This window comes from Sorex araneus, chromosome 2, assembly GCF_027595985.1.
Source record: "Sorex araneus isolate mSorAra2 chromosome 2, mSorAra2.pri, whole genome shotgun sequence".
NCBI lineage: Eukaryota > Metazoa > Chordata > Mammalia > Eulipotyphla > Soricidae > Sorex > Sorex araneus.
Genome location: NC_073303.1, coordinates 297625846 through 297644651, shown reverse-complemented (window position 1 = coordinate 297644651; position 18806 = coordinate 297625846). Strand labels below are relative to the sequence as shown.

Below are 18806 nucleotides of genomic sequence, written 5' to 3'. Positions count from 1 at the left end.
TATTCATCGACCCAAGGTTGCCTTTTGCTGTATGTTACTAAAGATAGTAAAATATTCAAATGATTTTAGGAGAAACATGTTTACTTCCACTCTTCTGCTTTTCAAAGGGAAATGCGAAATGACAGCTGTAAACAAGCAGAGTTGTGAGAGGAATAGTTTCCCCAAGGTTTATATTTTCACGTACTATATAACACACCAATTTGAAAACCAGCTTTACAACAGTTGTACTCCATGCTCTTCCAAGAGTTCAGAGTTGAGCATGTTTTACAGCCTAGGAAAATACATTCTAAAATAGCTAATCTACCTCCCACTGTAGATGTATAAGATTACTATTATAAATCAGAGTGTACCGAGCTTTACTTAAATCATGTTTCATGCAAAGAAATTCCTGAAGAAACCTTATTTATGTGTGCAAATCTTGAGCAATAGCTCAATTTCCTTCAAGATAAGAATGGAGCAATTTCTAGAAACTGAAGCTTTAGTTGTATTTATCCAGTGTTCTCTTTCCCATCAGTTTTCAGGGGATAAAGGAGGAACTAATGTTGTTTCAGAGGAAAGGGCAGGGCTGGGGGGGAGAGGAGTAAAAAAATATACCAGGGAAGAAACTACCTCTAGTAGATTTTTCCACCAAAAGTCCAGTAAATTTTTTTTCTTGGAATAAAGAAAACCTAATTTCAGGATTTTGTGGGGTAAGTGAGAATTCTAGTAGTGTTGCAAATTCTTGATAGGACAGTGAATCTTTACAAATTTTTTTCCTAAAAGATTGTCGCGGTAGAAGTGAATGCAGTTTTTGACTGAGTTTTAACATTTTCCACCATATAAAACTTTAGTCATTTGATGTTTCTGGCACAATTTCAATATTATATCAAAAGACATCAAAAACCTAAAAGTGGGATTTCCTATTTTAACATTGAGATTTTTGGATTTGTGTTTACAGCTTGTTCAAGAGACATGAAAATACTTATTTGCTCTTTCTTTTGCCTTTAGCAGAACTAGAGGAGGTGCTGGTAGCACTGGCTGGCCTGGGACTGCTTAACTGGGAGTGGGAGGCCGGGAAGGTCAGCTCTAACGTCTTCACTGACACCTGAGAATTAGTGCTTGAGCTCCTAGATGATCTAGAAGAAAAACAATGTAAAATTAATTTTAAATTTCTGTTTTCATAGATTCTATCATTAATGACAAAAGAGAAACATAATTTCACAAGTAAATCTGAGACCCAGAACTACATACTATTAGTAGTTCTAATACAAACAATTTTAAAATGTACAGAAATTCTTGTTTAAAAAGGAAGAGAAAGGAACAATTTCAATAGGGAAGTTCTTCAACAAATGTGTTTATAAGAAAAGTGCTTTTTGAGGTGGAATCATTAAACATTTGCAAAGGCCATTAACCATTAAAAGTGTTTTTTTTTTAATGAAGCATGAGATTTGGATACGGGCAAAAGTTATCATTGAAAGATGAGAAGAAAGCGAGAGGCCTGCTAATAGAGTTAAACGGTGGGGTTAATTACAAAGCAAACATAGCCATGTAATTCTGAAATGTTTTGATTTTTTGTTGTTGTTGTTTGGGGGCCACACTCTGCAGTGCTCAGGGCTTATTCCTGGCTCGGCACTCAGAAATTACTCCTGTTGGTGCTCATGGGCCCCTAGGAGATGCCAGTGATCAAACCCATATTGACCATGTGTAAGGCAAGTGCCCTATGTGCTATATTCTCTCCAGCCCCAGAAATGTTTTGATTTTTTTTTTTAATGACATAACAAAGATAAGTGGGTAAGGTACTTGCCTTTGCCTTGTATCCGGCTGACCTTGGCTCAGGACCCAGCACAGGGGCTGGAGTAATAGTACAGCAGTTAGGACACTTGTATGTGGCCAGCCCGGGGTTCATTCCGGATCCACATATGGTCACCCAAGCCCTGCCAGTAGTGATTCCTGAGTTCCACCGAGTGTGGTTCCCAAACCAGACCCCCCTGAAAAAAAGTACTCCAGCACCACCAGTAGTAACCCTTGACTATTAACTGGGTGTGGCCCAACCCCCACCCCTCCTTTCCCCCCTCCCTGCACAGAAACACCAAGAAAAGTACAAAGATGTTGGAAGGGTTGCTCCTCATGTTGACATCCAGAACATTTTGTTCTGTTTTTTTCTCACTTTTTTCTTTTTCTTTTTTTGCTTTTTGGGTCAGACCCAGCATTGCACAGGGGTTACTCCTGGCTCATGCACTCAGGAATTACTCCTGTCGGTGCTCAGGGGACCATATGGGATGCTGGGGATCGAACCTGGGTTGGCTGTGTGCAAGGCAAACGCCCTACCCGCTGTGCTATCACTCCAGCCCTCTCTCAGACACTTTTAAGATGTCCCCCTTTGATATTTCTACTCTAGACTAATGAAAAGTAATTAAGTGGCTGCTAATGTAAGAGACTGGGAATTTTTAAGTTTTGTCAGCAAAGCATGAGTGTTGGTTAAACATAACTGATGATAGAATTCTAGATAAAATTCTAACTTCCTTTGGGACCAGCCAGTATAGTGGGCAGGGCATTTGCCTTGCACATGGCCAACCCAGGTTCAATCCCTAGCACTCCTATGGTCCCTGAGCACTGCCAAGAGTGATCCCTACCACAGAGCTAGGAGTAAGCTCTGAGCACCATTGGGTTTGGCCCCAAATCAAAGGAGAACAGAAGTATGACTTCCCTTTTAACAAAATCACTGTAGCACTGTTGCACTGTCATCCCATTGTTCATTGATTTGCTCGAGTGGGTGCCAGTAACGTCTCCATTGTTACTGTTTTTGGCATATTGGATACGCCACAGATAGCTTACCAGGCTCTGCCGTGCGGGCAGGATACTCTCGGTAGCTTGCCAGGCTCTCTGAGAGGAATCGAACCCAGATTGGACACATGCAAGGCAAACACTACCCGCTATAAAAAATCCTGACTTTTTTTAAAGTTTTATGATGTGATTTTATTCATAAAAACCATATTTCATGGTGAGGAGGTAGCAGGGGAGGGTGTGGTGTTAGCACATTTTAAGCATAAAGCTTAACAATTGCATTATTTGTGCTGTTTAATCATGATGCCTAAAATTTTTAAATCTTGATAAAATCACTGGTAGCTCACCACCCCCCCCACAATATTCCATATGTGTATACACCTAAATTACCCTTTCATGATTTAAATTTTTCCCTTTAGGACAGAGATGGTGCAAGGGGTAAGTGAGGTTAAGGTGCTTGCCTTCCACTGAGCTGTCCACAATTCAGTACGCACCGCATGTAGTCCCCCAAGCACTGCCAGATGTGACCTAACCCAACAGACCCCTGTGTCCTCCAAAAATGTCCCCTTCATCAGGATTGGCTATGCTAGATTTAACCTCAAAACTGCACCCAATAACTGGCAGTTAAAAAGCACTCTGTCACAAGGGAACACAATAACACCAAAAATCCAAAGTATAAACAAGGAGGGCGAATACTCAAATCCAATAGCTTTGTGATATAGAAGTTCCTCGGAGAGTAACATTTGTGACATTTAGAGATAAGTTTTCAACCAACTTACCTTCCTGATAACAGGGAGGTCTGTGAAGGAGATGTAGAACTTGTTCGGTTACGTTTAGAGCTAGCTACAGGTAGTTCTAACTCATTCTTAAAAAAAGAAAAAAAGCAATTGTTAGTACTGCATTTTAGATGAATTTGTATTAGATTTGGTTTTATCATTAATAGGTTAATATAAGTTTCTGAAATTTTTCATTTATGAGGCTGGACTAATAGTATAAGCAGTTAGGTTGCTTGCCTGGCATGTGGCCAACTGGCTTCAATCTCCGACATCCCGTATGTTCCCTGAGCCCCACCAGGAATGATTCCTGAGCACAGAGCCAGGAGTAAGCCCTGAACACTCAGGAGTGTGGTACAAAAACAAAAATGAATATTCAAGTAATGGATGTGTGGCTCAGCGGAAGAGCATTTATTTGCTTTATATTGTGAGGCTCCAAGTTTGATTCCCAAAAATACAATATTTTTTAACTAGAAAGTACCTGTTGAAAGAGGGTTTGAAGGATAGTACGGATCTCAGCATTTTCAGTGACATCTATTAGCATGTCATCAATGTTCCTGTCGAACTCTTTGAGTTCACGGAGCTGGATGTCTTGTTCTTCCAGTGTTTCATCTTTTGTATCTTTCATAATACGGATTTCCTTGATGAGTTTTGCACACTGTTGTCAATAACAATTGCTATTTAATATTCTTAATGGATGAAGGAAGACTCTGGTGTACAACTTGGAATAAACTAAAAAATATGACAGGTCCTTTTTTAGAAAGAGACCATTTACCTGTTTAGCTGCTCTGTCCAACTTTGGCTTCTGCTCCTCGGTTTCTTTATTTAGTTGAAACGAGGAATCCTCCTTTTCTGTTAATGTTGCTTTGGCTTTTCTTGTTAGATGTTCTAGAACATCCAGAGTGTTTTCCATGCTCTGCAGAAAATGGCGTATTAGAACAGCAACGTATAAGTGTAACTTGCCATCTCTAAAATAATTTATTTTTTTAAGCATTGACTCTGGAAAGGCACCAGCCCTGTTCAGCTGAATATCCCTGTATAAGATATAACTTATAGTCAAGTCCTTTCTCGATGGGGTCTACAGTACTGATCTCCACAGTAGGTCAAATCTATGAATGCTGAGCCCACAGATAGAAAAATAACCACAGTCCACATTTAAGTGGGTCCATGTAGCTCAAACCCATGTTTCTCATGGGTCAACTATAATATATAATTCTACTGATAATAATTATAGTGGTATTATGTTTTATATATAATCCCACTAGGAAGTATTTTATAGTATTTAGGGGGAAATAATTTAAATAATAACTCTAGAAAAAATGCAATTAAAAAAACATGAAATTTTCAAGATTCACAATCCATATCATCTGATACTTCAACATTATCAAAGAAAAACCTAAATATTTATAGAGGGCCTCCTTACCAAGCACACAATTTTCTCCTATAGTGATGTGCTTTAGTAGCAACTTAAATTATCTTTCAAACATTTCTTGAATTAACTGAAATTAAAAGTTCATAAAGACTAGTGAATAGATCATAATTATGATTCATTAACAAATAAAACTGCATAAAATAAAGGTTAGTGAGTAGATAGTAAGTGGCTATGATTCATCACTTAGTAAGAAATTGTCAGAGGTCCATCCTGTGCTCATCAGCACTGGAATCTTGACCATTTTTTTTTAATTTAAATGAGATAAAAGTTCTCTTACTGTCAACTTCTCTAAGAAAGTTTCTCCATACACAGTAACAAGAAAGGAGCCGGAGTGACAGTAGAGCAGGTAGGGCGTTTGTTTGCCTTGCACGCAGCAGACCGGGGTTTGATCCCGGGCATTCCATGTAGTCCCCCAACCACCGCCAGAAGTAATTCCTGAGCGCAGAGCCAGGAGTAACCCCTAAACACTGCCAGGTGTGATCCAAGAAGCAAACAACAACAAAAAGATAACAAGGAAATGGAAATAACAATGATAGCGGTCTTTTACTAAGGGCTTAGTACTCTACCTGAGTATCTTCCTGGAGTTCTCTGATTTGTCTTTGCTGATATCTGTACTTTTCATCAGCAGCTCTTTTTTGTTCTTCTAGTTGGATTTTTACTTCATACTCCTCACCTGAAATTTTAGGAAAATTTTCAATTTTTAACATGCGCTGTATAAAGCAATCTTAAATCTTACATTTATTAAAGCTCAAACATTTTTATTATAAAACGCTCAATTTCCTAGCGTAACTTGTTGAAAGAGTCTGGGCATGTGTTGGCCATTCTTGTTCTATTAACAAAGTAGCCAGTCTGGGGCTCTTTCCTTGAGATTTGAAGTCAATTCTCTAGAGAAGTGATTAGGCTTGTCACTAGAATTAATAATGGAAATAGCGTAGCCTTATTTCAAAAGGAGGTGCTGATTGATTAGCTGTTCGGGCCCTGTAAAACAGGACATGTTTTTATTTGCCATGTCTCACAGATTTCTCTGTGTAGTTTCACAAAGACAAATTCAATTTTCTACTCACTAGCCGGAGTCACTTTTGCAAAAGATTTTTTGTAATTATAGTTGCAGCTGTTCAGCACTTGCAAGGTGTTCTCTAGAGCTCTGATCTCTTTTTCAGCTTTGCTTATCTTAGCATCCAAACTGTCTCCTTCCCTTTGGAGCTCTTCTTTTTCCTGAGCAGCCTATGAAATAGAGAATAAAACTAATTATGTGCAACTGTTTTTCATGGGGGAAATGTGTTTTCCAGGTAAGAAATACATAACTTGCAACAATACCAATTTCTCTTAGAACCTACATGCAATATCAAGTGTTTCATTATTTTGCACTTGCTTTAGGAGATCAAAAGCTCAAGACCCTCAAATTTAAAATTTAAAATTTGTAAAGCATCCCGTGGTTTTCATAGAAACAATACTACATGACTGTGCTCTGAAGTACCCACAGTAATTAAACTCACGGAGAAAAAAAGTAGAATGATAGCTGCCAAGTGTTACTGTTTAATCAGCACTTTCAGTTTGGAATAGAAGTTTGAAAATGGTTGGTATTGTTGGCTGCACAACATGAATGTAACTTGTTTGGAAATAGATGCCGTCAAGTTACGAAAGGTCATCGATGTTGGCCTTGAAACCAATATGGCTGGTGTCCTAGTTACATGACAAATTGGATGCTGCCACAGACATCCATAGAGGAGACACATGCCTTGTGATAAGACAGACATGTTGATACTTCCATAAACCTAGGAACACTAAAATCTGACACAAAATCACCAGAAATTAGGAGAGACTGATTCTCTCACACAATTCTTAGAAATCACCAACCCTGCTGATACTGGCATCTCGAAATCCTAGTCTCCATCACCAAGTTAAAAAAAAAAATCTGCAATTTATTTTACTTATTTATTTTTTTCATTAGTGAATCACCATGAGTTACAGTTACAAATTTATGAACTTTCATGTTTGCATTCTGTTTGTTTACATCCCTCCACCAGTGCCCAGTCACATATATGCAGCCATAGACAACGCATATATGAGTGCCTGTGGCTCATTTACAAAACCAGTAGTGGATAGCATTTAGCCTAGAGCCCTATTTCCTCATACCTAAACACAGAAAATAGTTAACACTGACACCAAATTCCTCTTCCCCTCAGTTATCCAGATCCATACCTGTGCCTGATAAGGAAAGTCCCCTTTGAGGAGAGTGTCGAGATGTAAGGAAGAGTAAGTCTAGTGTTTCAGCATCCTCATCTAGCAAGTTTTGTGAGCCTAATTAAATGCAGTCGTTACTAGAATGCTATGAAATCTGAAATTTTATGTCCAAAAAATATTTGCCAGCTTGGCTGCTAAGTAGCTAGGAGAGAGAATACTTTATTCCATTCCAGCTATAATTGAGATTTACAAATAAATACACAACCTTTATTTTGTAGTATTGGGGATCAATCCCTGGTCTTCACTCATGTGAGCCCATGCTCCACCACTGAGCCAGATCAGAGCCAATCTTCTTACCTTTATTACATAATAGGCCTGGGTTTTCTCCTCTTCTCCTTCAGGAGGCAACATAACAACGGTAATAATTTCATATCTGTTCTTCAGCTTCTCAATTTTACTTAGTCGGTCGTGAAATTCAATACTAATATGAAAATAAAAGGAAACATTAAACTGACAATACACTTTAGAAAATAATTACAAGCCTAGAAGACATTTATATTGTGTTATTACTGAAATCTAGACAGGTTAAAAAATGTTCTCTTTTACAAACTGGAATGCCCTGCCACAGAGGCGGGGTGGGGGGTGGGGTGGGGGATGGGATTGGGGGGGTGGGAGGGATACTGGGATCATTGGTGGTAGAGAATGGACACTGGTGGAGGGATGGGCTCTCGAACATTGCATGAGGGAAAAACAAGCACGAAAATGTGTGAATCTGTAACTGTACCCTCACTGTGACTCACTAATTAAAAATAAATAAATTTTTAAAAATGTTCTCTTTTCTTTTTTTCAGTTTTGTAACTCAGAGTGACTTTTGATCTCAGATTTCTCTGTAGTTGAAAGCTAACAGTTCTGTGGATGCTGGCAAAAGACAAGAAGAGTCAGGGCCAGAGAGAAGGGCCTTATCATTCATGGCTTATCAAGTAGCATCGGGCTTCTTGCTTGCCCGGGGTCCTCAGAGGGCAAACAAAGTCCCACGGAGGTGAGGAAGAGCTCAAAAGAATGTGGCACACTGAGGAGGTTTACATCACAGCTGAGGGACCCCAAACTTAACCATCCACATGGAAATAAGCAAAGATGCCCAATGTCTGCAGAGGGGCAGTGACACAGCCCAGTTTCTCAGGCTGTTCAATAAACACTTTTTTTTTTGCTTTTTGGGTTACACCTGGCAATGCACAGGGGTTTCTCCTGGCTCTGCACCCAGGAATCACCCCTGGTGGTGCTCAGGGGACCATATGGGATGCTGGGAATCGAGCCCGGGTCGGCCACATGCAAGGCAAACGCCCTACCCGCTGTGCTATTGCTCCAGCCCCATAACCACTTTTTCCTTGTTCCTGGAGAACTATCTTTAATTTCTATGTAAATGATGAAAATGACAACAGTATTTCACTTCCCATCCACTAAGATGTCTACTATTAAAAAAAAACAGGTATTAACAGCGATGTGGAAAATTGGAACCACTATGCACTGCTAGTAGAAAAATAAATAGTGCAGCTTCTATGGGAAACAGCAGAGTAGTCCATAAAGAGAAGCAAAAATATAAGCTAAACTGAAAATAGAATGATTTCTCAGTCTCACATAACTAACCAAAAGAATTGAAAGCAGGTTCTTGAAGAATTAACTGCTTACCAATGTTTACTTTCATGAATATATATATATATATATATATATATATGCATCTGTGTGTATACATATGTGTGTACATATATGAGAATGGAGTGACAGCACAGCAGAGAGGGCGTTTGGCCTTGCACTCGGCCAACCCAGGTTCAATTCCTTCATCCCTCTCGGAGAGCCCGGCAAGCTACTGAGAGTATCCCGCCCACACGGCAGAGCCTGGCAAGCTACCCGTGGCGTATTCACTATGTCAAAAACAGTAACAATAAGTCTCACAATGGAGACATTACTGATGCCCGCTTGAGCAAATCGATGAGCAATGGGATGACAGTGACAGTGACAGTGTACATATATGTATACATATGTGTATGTGTGTGTATATATGTACCTATATTACTGGTAGTGGGACTGGTGATGAAACATAGTAAGTCTAAAACTCAACTACAAATAACTTTGTAAATCATGGTGTCTTAGTAAAAGTAAAAGTTGGGAAATATGAGAAAGTATATGTGGTACATATAAACAACAGCATATTATTCAGGTTTCTTTAATGGAATAACTTCCTGCCGCATGCTACATGACTGAGCCTTGAGAACAATTTTACAAGGTGAAAATGTTCTAGAGCTCTGTTGCACAACAATGTGAATTGACGTAACAGCTGAACTGTACACTTCAGCAAGGTCAAGAAGGTAACATTTTTAATAGCTTAGCACTTATTCTTCATTAATATTATGACCTATGACTATCTCACTAAGCTTTAGAATAATGCAATAAAATACAGCGATTATCATCCTCCATCACAAATTGGAAATCAATCTTTGCAACTTGCTTCTCTTCGGGTAATCTTATATTGTCAACATCCACTGACTTGTCTTTTTTGTTTTGTCTGATCATCCATTGTGTATCCCCTATATTTCACACAAAGGTGAAATTATTCAGTACAATTTACCATTGTAAATAAGATTTCTGTCTTGAGTTCTCGCAATTTATATATAGGATGCAACAGATTTTTATATATTGATTTTGCAACTAGTAACTCTGATGTGCTCTATTATCCTTTTTCATGAGTGAAGGTTTTTTATATATGTTACCTGCAAATCATGCTGGTTCCATTTTTTTTCAGTCTTCATTTCGTTAAGTTCTTGCTGTCAAATTGTTTTAATATTTCCAATACTAACATAAATTGATGCAGTGACTGTGAACAGTTGTCTTTCTGTTTTTAACGAAAACAGCTTTCAGTTTTTCACTTCTGAGTACGCTATCAACCTGTGGGTTTATAGAATTTTGTCTACGGTTTTCTTTCTTAATGCTGCTCATTTTCTGTTTTGGTGGTCAAAGTAATTAATATTGGCCTCATAAAATGTATCTGAGGATCTCACCACTAATTTTTTTGGATAATTTCAAGTAGCATTGACACTGGATCTTTCTTTCAAAGATTGGTAGAATCCATTAGTGACATCAGACAGTCCTGGGCATTTCTTCTTAGAAAGACTTTTTTTAAAAAATTATTTAATTTACTTTTTTTTTTACAAAGCTGTTAATGATTGGATTTCAATCATACAGTATTGCAACACCCATCCCTCCACCAGTGTACATTTCCCAGCGCCAGTGTTCCTAGATTCTCTCCCATCACCCCCGCCCTTACCCCCCTGAAAAGACTTTACATTTTTAAATCTTTTGGTTTCAATCATATTTGTGATTCGTTCGTTATTATTTCATGGTTCAATCTTGCAGTTTTTCAGCCTGAAAAATTTATTCATTTCTTTTAGAATTACTAGGATAATTATAAACATAAACATTTCTAGTTGTCTCTAATAATTTTCTTTGTATTTCTTTAGTGTCCCTCTTTCATTTATAGTTCATTTATCATGATTTTCTCTTTTTCTTGGAGTGTTATCAATTCTGTTAATCCTTTCAAAGGACCAACTCTTTGGTTTCATTGTTTGTATCATCTTCTTCGTTTCTACTTCTGATTATGTTGATTTCTCTTTTTCTGGATCCATCAGGTGAAAGGCTAGATATTTCTCTCTTAATCCTATTTTAGTAGCACCCTTAGTAGCATTCTCAGAATATAGGGTCTGAGAATCCATTCACCTTATTTTTGTTTTTCTCTAGGTATTTATCTTTTAATTTCTTCACTGTGACCCAAGAAATTTTCAAAAGTTTATTTTCTGCATATTTGAGTTTTTTCCATTTTCTGTTTCTAATTCCTAGCAAGATATCATTGACTCATAAAAGACACATGAAATTAGTCTTCTTATATCTAAGACTACTTTTATATCCCAACATTTCCATCCTGAGAAGGGCCTATGTGCACCTGAGGAGAATATGTATTCATCTATCTGAGGGATAAAATTATCTATATATATAAAGTCTACCTTATTAATTATTTAATGGCATTCTTAGTTTTTGTTTTATATTTTTAGATTTTAATGATCTTCTTAGTGTGAGAAGTTATGAATTTAGTTTCCCTACTATCTGTGGTTTTTGTCAGTGTATCCCTTGAGGTCTGTTAATAATTGCTTTTGTATGATTAGGTGTACCTGTGATGGTGAGCAAATGTTGCTGACATTGCATCTTCTTGATTCATTGACCTTGGATCTTTATGTAGTAATATCTGTCTCTATCTCTATTTTTGGCAGAAAATGTATTTTTTCAGATATACTAATGAATCCCCATCCATGCAAAAAGCATGTATTTAAGTTTCTGCATCCATATTTTCATGAGAGTCTGTAGTGGGAAGTGCAGGGATGAAGATACACAAAAAAAACTACTGCAAAAACAGGCCATTTTCCATCAAAGAAATCAGTAGAAAATCCAGCCTTAGGAATAAGAAGTAAAAGGTAATCACTGAGCCTGTGAGCAAGGTAATAAATAATAGGAATGACCACAGAACGTCAGAGTTTCATGCCTCAACTGTTCAAAGTGAACAAAGATGGGCCGGAGCGATAGCACAGCGGGTAGGGCGTTTGCCTTGCATTCGGCCGACCCAGGTTCGATCCCCCGCATCCCATATGGTCCCCCAAGCACCGCCAGGAGTAATTCCTGAGTGCAAAGCCAGGAGTAACCCCTGAGCATCGCTGGGTGTGACCCAAAAAGCAAAAAAAAAAAAAAAACAAAGTGAACAAAGATAATGGTAGAAATCATGATGGTCTAGTGATAATCTCCCAAACTACCAATTTTATCATTTTTTGATAATTTTTATCAATTTACGTTGAAATGAAAAGTAAAGTAAAATAGAGCTTTGTAAAGTAAAATTGATTTAATTCCAATTTTCCCAGCAAAAAAAAAAAAATGAAGAAAGGCAGTTTCATATAGAAATGAAAATTTCATTGCCCATAATAAAATTCTTTAAAGTACAGACTACTTACGTCCCTTATGGGATAGATTAACTCATAGGCTACAGTCAGCCTTTCCCATTGTATTGAGAAAACTGGGCCAAATTTAAACTGAAGAGATAGCACAATGGGTTGAAGGTATGTTTTGATGCTAGGTTCAACCCCCAGCATCTCATATTCTTCCAAGCACCACCAGGAGTGACCCCTCAACACAAATGTAGGAGTAGACCTTAAGTACCTGTGGGAATAATTCCAAAACCTCCCCACCCAAAAAAGTAATTTCAAAAGAAATGCATATCAATTAGTATACTAGTAATTACAAATTATTAATTATTTAATAATATAACAAAAAAAATGGAAAGCTAGCAACATGAATGCTGATTGGTCCATATTGTTTTTGGAAAACAATATGGACACCAAAAACTAGAAATTGATCTTCCATATGACCCAGCAATACCACTCCTGGGAATATATCCCAGAGATGTAAAAAAAAAACAAACAGTAGAAATGATATCTGCACTTGTATGTTTATTGCAGCAGAGTTTACAATAGCCAGAGTCTGGAAAACAGCCAAGTGCCGAGAACAGATGACTGGTTGAAGAAACTCTGATACATCTACACAATGGAATACTATGCAGCTGTTAGGAGAGATGAAGTCATGAAATTTGCATATTAAGTGGCTGGACATGGACAGTATCATGCTAAGTGAAATTAGTCAGAAAGACAGGGACAGACATAGAGTTACTGCATTCATTTGTGGAATATCATGTAGCATAATATGAGACTAACACTTAAGGACAATAGAGATAAGGGTCAGGAGATCACATCATGGTTTAGAAGCTGGCCCCACATGTGGGGGTGGGGAGGAGGAAAATTCAGTTGGGATGGAGAAGGAACCACTAAGTAAATGATGATTGGAGGAATTTCCCAGGATGGGATATGAGTGCTGAAAGTAGACCAAGGATCAAACATGGTGACCTCTTAGTATCTGTATTGCAAGTCATAATGCCCAAAATTAGAGAGTTAGAAGGATTGTACCTGCCACAGAGGCAGGGAGTGGGAGGGGGAGAGGGAGTGGGTGGGACACGGGGAACAATGGTGGTGGAAAATGTGCAATGGTGGAGGGATGGGTGCTCAAGCATTGTTTGATTGAAACGTAATCATGCAAGTTTGTAACTGTATCTCACAGTGATCCAATAAACTTCTTTAAAAAACAAAATAAAACAAAAGCCACTGCCCAAAACTTCCAGAAAGGAAACAAACAAAAAAAAGTACCTACAAAATAAAATAAATGAAACTGGACTCAAAAATTTCAATTCTGTGACCTAGAATAATATCAAACAGTGCTCTCAAAATTCAAGTGTAATTCAAACAGAGGCCAGAAGAAAACATTTTAAACAATCAAGGTTTAAAAACTTTCAGAAAACATCATCTCCTGAAAAAATATTAAACCATATTCCATAGAAATTAAATAGGATTCCAAGAGAACAGACAGACAAAGCATATACAAGATGATAAAACCAATGATGAATCAATTAAAACAGCTAGGGTGAAATAATTTCTGGAAATTGGCTATACAGTTTAATACAAGTTAATAAGTTTTAAGTTTTAGGTTTTCAAATATAGAGATGCAATATTAAAACTAATAACAAGACTACTTGGGGAAGGAAATTGACTTTTGAGCTATACCCAATGTTGTTCAAACACCTCATTCAGTGAACTGTGCACTGATCAAACACAGGCCTCTTGCCTACAAAAGCCCTTTTCTGGGCCATGTGCCATAGCCCTTCAAACTATCTCCCCAGCCCCAACTTAAAAATATCAATCAGAGATTTCTACACAATATGAAAGCAGTGAAGAGAAACTACTGAAGTAAAATTCTATCCCTTTTAGTAAAGAAATAATTATAGAAACTAATCTTACTTACTATTTTTTAATTACTAATCTTACTCTCCACACGTTCAGACAAGCCTCATGCATGAAGGAACTGGCAGAGGAACCCAGGTGTGTGAGACCCAGGGCTGAGATCTCCAAGCCTGCTCGGATTGGGACTCGGCCTTCTCCACCCAGATCCCCATTTTCCAGTAGCTCGGCAGCCACACCCACAAACTACCCCTGGTGCCGTGTAATCCCATCAATGGCCAAGATCCAGAGACTATAAAACAAAGCTCCTGGAACCTCTTATAGTCTACTTCTCTCTCTCGGAGAACCTGGCAAGGTACCAAGAGCATCCTGCCCATACAGCAGAGCCCTGGCAAGCTCTCCATGGCGTATTCGATATGCCATGTACAGTAACAATGATGGCTCTCACATATGTGAGAAAAGAACTCAGAAATCCATATCAAGAATGCATATATTATAGCAGCTAAATCCGTAATACTCCCAAACTGTAAAAAAATATTAGTCAACAGGTAACATATAAGCAAATTGAGATAAACGCATACAATGGAATTTGACAACTCAAAGAGCAAGGGTCAGTACATTTGAAAAATGAGAGATACAGTTCATGGGTAAAGTGCTTCCTAGTATGCCATTGACCTCAGTTCAATTCCCAGCACTCAGATGTTTCCCCCAAACTCCACTGGAAGTGACCTATGAGCACAGAACCAGGAGTAGTTCATGAACACCACTGGAGTGGCCCAAGAACAAACAAACAGATAAATAAATATTATCCTTTGGCCAGGAATAAATCTTATAAAAGATGTGCAAAACCTCTAGGGGAAACTTGCTTCCAAAAATGCAGCTATTTGTGGGCCAACTCTGCGGACAGGTTTGAGGGGTGGTTAGGGAGACAATGGTGGAGAAATTGATAGTGGTGGTGGGATTGTATTGGAATATTAAATGCCTGTGACAAATCATCGTGAACAACTTTGTAAACCACAGTAAACAAAGTGTGCGAGCGTGTGTGTGTATGTGTGTGTGTGAAGGGGGGATATTTACCAAAAATGCAGCTACTTATCTTATTTATAAGATACTGTTTATTTGGATACTGTTAAGTATCCAAATATGCTATTGGACCCTTACCCAAAACCATGCACAAAAATATAGTCCAAGGAAATTAATAATCTGACACAAAAAAGAGAACAGAGAGAATGAGGAGTTAGCCAATGGACAGGCAGGGTATTAGGGGAAGAGGGAAACTAGGCATTTGCCTACAATGTCCTACACATCAATTTTTTTTTTCAGATGAACGAAAGAATAGCCAAGGTTATTTTCAGAAAATCAAGGTGATGGGGAAAGTTTTTCTAACTTCAACCTTACAAGTTTTCAAAATGTTTTAGCAATAGTTTTTTTTTTACATTCAACTTACTTATTTTTATTCAAAATTTTATTTCACTAATAGTTTCACCTTTACATAACTTGCCACTTCTTTTTTTAGATATTTTATTTATTTTTTTGAACCACCATGAGATAAAGCATTACAAAGCTGTTCATGATTGGGTTTCAGTCATGCAATGTTCAAACACCCGTCCCTCCACCAGTGTAATTTCTCAGCTCCAGTGTCCCCAGTTTCTCTCCCACCCCTCCAAGACACCCTGACCCCCACCTGTATCTATTGTAGCACTTCTCTTCTCTCTTTTTCTCTTTCATTTTAGATATTATGGTTTGCAATATAGATTTAGAAATATTTTAAGATTCTAATTATCACCTTATGTTTTGCCGCTCTTGATCCACTAATCGTATTTGAGATTGAAGCATTGCTTTGTGAACCTTAATTTCTTCTAGCCGTTCTTCCATAACTGTTCTTAACTGCTGTTTTCTTTTTTCCAGAGAAAGAACTTCCTCTGCCTTACTGTGAAGCATCTCTCGAGTGCGTTTAACTTCAAGTTTCAAAAGATTGTCTTCTATCATCAAATCCTATCAAAACAATACCAACAAGTATTGAAATAATTATTTTTAAAGCAAAATCTAAAAGTTAATTATGTATTGCTACAAAAGTCAAACTCGGGGCTGGAGAAACTGTACAGCACAGAGTTTGCCTTGCAAACATCAGTCCCCCACTGCATATAGTATGCCCAGAGTACTGCCAAGATGACCCTTGAACACAGAGTCAGAAGGACATCCCGAGCACCACCAGGCATGGCCCGAAAACAAAACAAAAAAAGTCAAATTTGAAAATACAACTTTTTCTTTCCTTCCAAGGTAATACCAGTTAACACTTAGCTTGATATTACCTGTAACCCTGGTTTTTATTTTCATTTTAAGAAATGTGTTTATGGCTATTCCAAGTCTTTTATTATAAGTCAATTTAAAGTTTCACAGTAAAAATTTTATTTTAAAAGTTTATTGCAATATTTGAAATTCACTAGATCCAGAAAGTACATCAAGTATGATGGATGACCACTCGGTGCCAACACAAGTTTACTTGACAGAGTACAAAACAGATCAATGTGCCGAATAGAAAGCTTAAAAACAAACACTCCAAAACACACTGCATCACTGTCATCCCGTTCTTTGTCTATTTACTCAAGGGGGCACCAGTAACGTCTCTATTACACTCAGCCCTGAGATTTTAGCAGCGTTATAGATCCTATAGCCTAATTCTCCCCTTTGGAGAACCTGACAAGCTACCGAGTCTATTGCCCACTTGGGAGAGCCTGGCAAGCTCCCTGTGGCATATTCACATCCAAAATACAGATATATACAGATATATACATACCTCTCGGAGAGCCCGGCAAGCTACCGAGTATCCTGCCTGCACGGTAGAGCCTGGCAAGCTACCCGTGGCGTATTCGATATGCCAAAAACAGTAACAATAGGTCTCATCCCCCTGACCCTGAAAGAGCCTCCAATCGTTGGGAAAGACGAGTAAGGAGAGGCTGCTAAAATCTCAACTCCAGAACACAAGGTTTTACTGCTTCAGAAAATATCTTTGTAACCAGAGAAAATTATATACTTGTGAGGAAAAAGAAAAGATTATATGCCTGGGGGCCAGAGATAGTATGGCAGATAGGGTACTTGCTGGCACATGCCAGACCCAGGCTCAATCCCTTGCACCTCATAAGGTCCCCTGAGCCCACCAGGAGGGATCCCTGATCACAGAGCTAGAATTAAACCCTGAGCACAGCTGGATGTGTCCCCTCCCCAACAGAAAGGATTGTATACCTAACCTTGTATGTAGCAAAATATATATTCCAGGTGAATGAAGTAAGCAGTGTAAGAGATTAAACCAGTAAGGCTACTAGAAATAATATGTTTGTCTGATTCTCAAGATGACCAAGAAGTTTGTACATATAAAAATACATGAGGATGGGTACAAACATTTCTGCTAAAAATTATTTTACATCAAAACTGAATTAAAATTTAATAACATGAAAAATACTGACAATATATGTGACATATATTGTGACAAATATAATATATGTGATAAATATATGTGACAAATACAACATATGTATTTTTACATATGGAGATCTTTATTAATTTAAAAGCAACTTAAAAATATAAGTGCTGGAGAAATAGTACAATGGGAAACGGGAAGAGTTTTTGCCTTGTACTTGGTTTTTGCCTTGTATTTAATTCCTGACACCCCACATTGTCCCTCAAGTTCTAGCAAGAGTTTCCTTGATATCCAGGAGTAAGCCCTAATCGGAGCTGGGTGTGGCCCCTATATATATACATATATATGTCTGTATATATGTATATAATCACTGTATCAGTGTTATCCTGTTGCTCATCGATTTGCTCGAGTAGGCACAAGTAGCGTCTCCATTGTGAGGCTTGTTGTTACTGTTTATAATAACATATATTCATACATATATACATATATCATATATACATATATATAATGTCTCCAATGGAAGAATGGTCCAAAGAGAAACCAGAAATCCAAAAACAAGAAAAAGAAAAATTACAGAACATAATAGAAAAAATGTTATACACACTTTAATTTAGATATATTTAAATTTCGTGCTTAAATGTCTTTAAATATCAGCAATTTTAGAAACTCAAATGAAAACAATGGGAGCCTATGTTTTCCCACCAAACTGGCAACCTTTTAAAATTATAATATTTAGCCTTAGCAGTAAAATAGAAAGAATGCTTACATCTGGCTCGTGGGGTTATTTATTAAACCGTATAGAGGGAAACCTATTTTAAAAAGAATTTCAAGAAACTGAAAATATTCTGTCTTTGGGGGTCGTTTGGTGGAGGGGACCATACCCAGGAGTGCTGAGGGGCTACTCCTGGTTCCGCTGTTCCGTGTAGTGCCTGGAACCAAAGCTGGACCTCCTGCATGCAGAGCATGTTTGCACACACTAGCTCTCCGGACTCTTCGTTCTTTTTGAAATATAATTTTACAGCTAGAAATTTATTCTAGGAATTAATTGAGCAACTGTACTATGACACACATGCACTGTATATGACAACACTGCCTAAAAGAGAGCAGAAGTTAAGGTGCTTGCAGTGCATGCAAGCAGGACAGTTCATCCTGGCACCACCTGTGGTCCCTTACGCACTGGGGTCACTCTTGAGCACAGACCAGGAGTAAGCTCTGAGCACCTCCATAAACAAAAACAAGCAAACAAACAAACAAACAAAAAACTGGAGATAAACACACCCAAAAAGCAAGCCATGTTTAAATTGTAATTTCATGAAGTGAATCATAGGAGACCTTTAATATGTATTCACATGACACACACA

At 38.0% G+C, this 18806-nt stretch overlaps 1 protein-coding gene across 1 annotated transcript in view; it reads right to left on the bottom strand.

Annotated features, from left to right (window-relative positions):
* Positions 1-100: 100 nt before the first annotated feature.
* Positions 101-18806, bottom strand: part of CCDC39 (coiled-coil domain containing 39) — a 58742-nt gene continuing 40036 nt past the window's right edge. The window contains exons 13-20 of the mRNA XM_055126469.1: positions 15814-16022; positions 7510-7633; positions 6033-6192; positions 5535-5641; positions 4312-4452; positions 4018-4194; positions 3543-3628; positions 101-1115 (exon numbers count right to left, since the gene is read on the bottom strand). Coding sequence (XP_054982444.1) covers positions 962-1115; positions 3543-3628; positions 4018-4194; positions 4312-4452; positions 5535-5641; positions 6033-6192; positions 7510-7633; positions 15814-16022 — 1158 coding nt within the window. The 3' untranslated portion in view covers positions 101-961. The remainder of the gene's footprint in view (positions 1116-3542; positions 3629-4017; positions 4195-4311; positions 4453-5534; positions 5642-6032; positions 6193-7509; positions 7634-15813; positions 16023-18806) is intronic.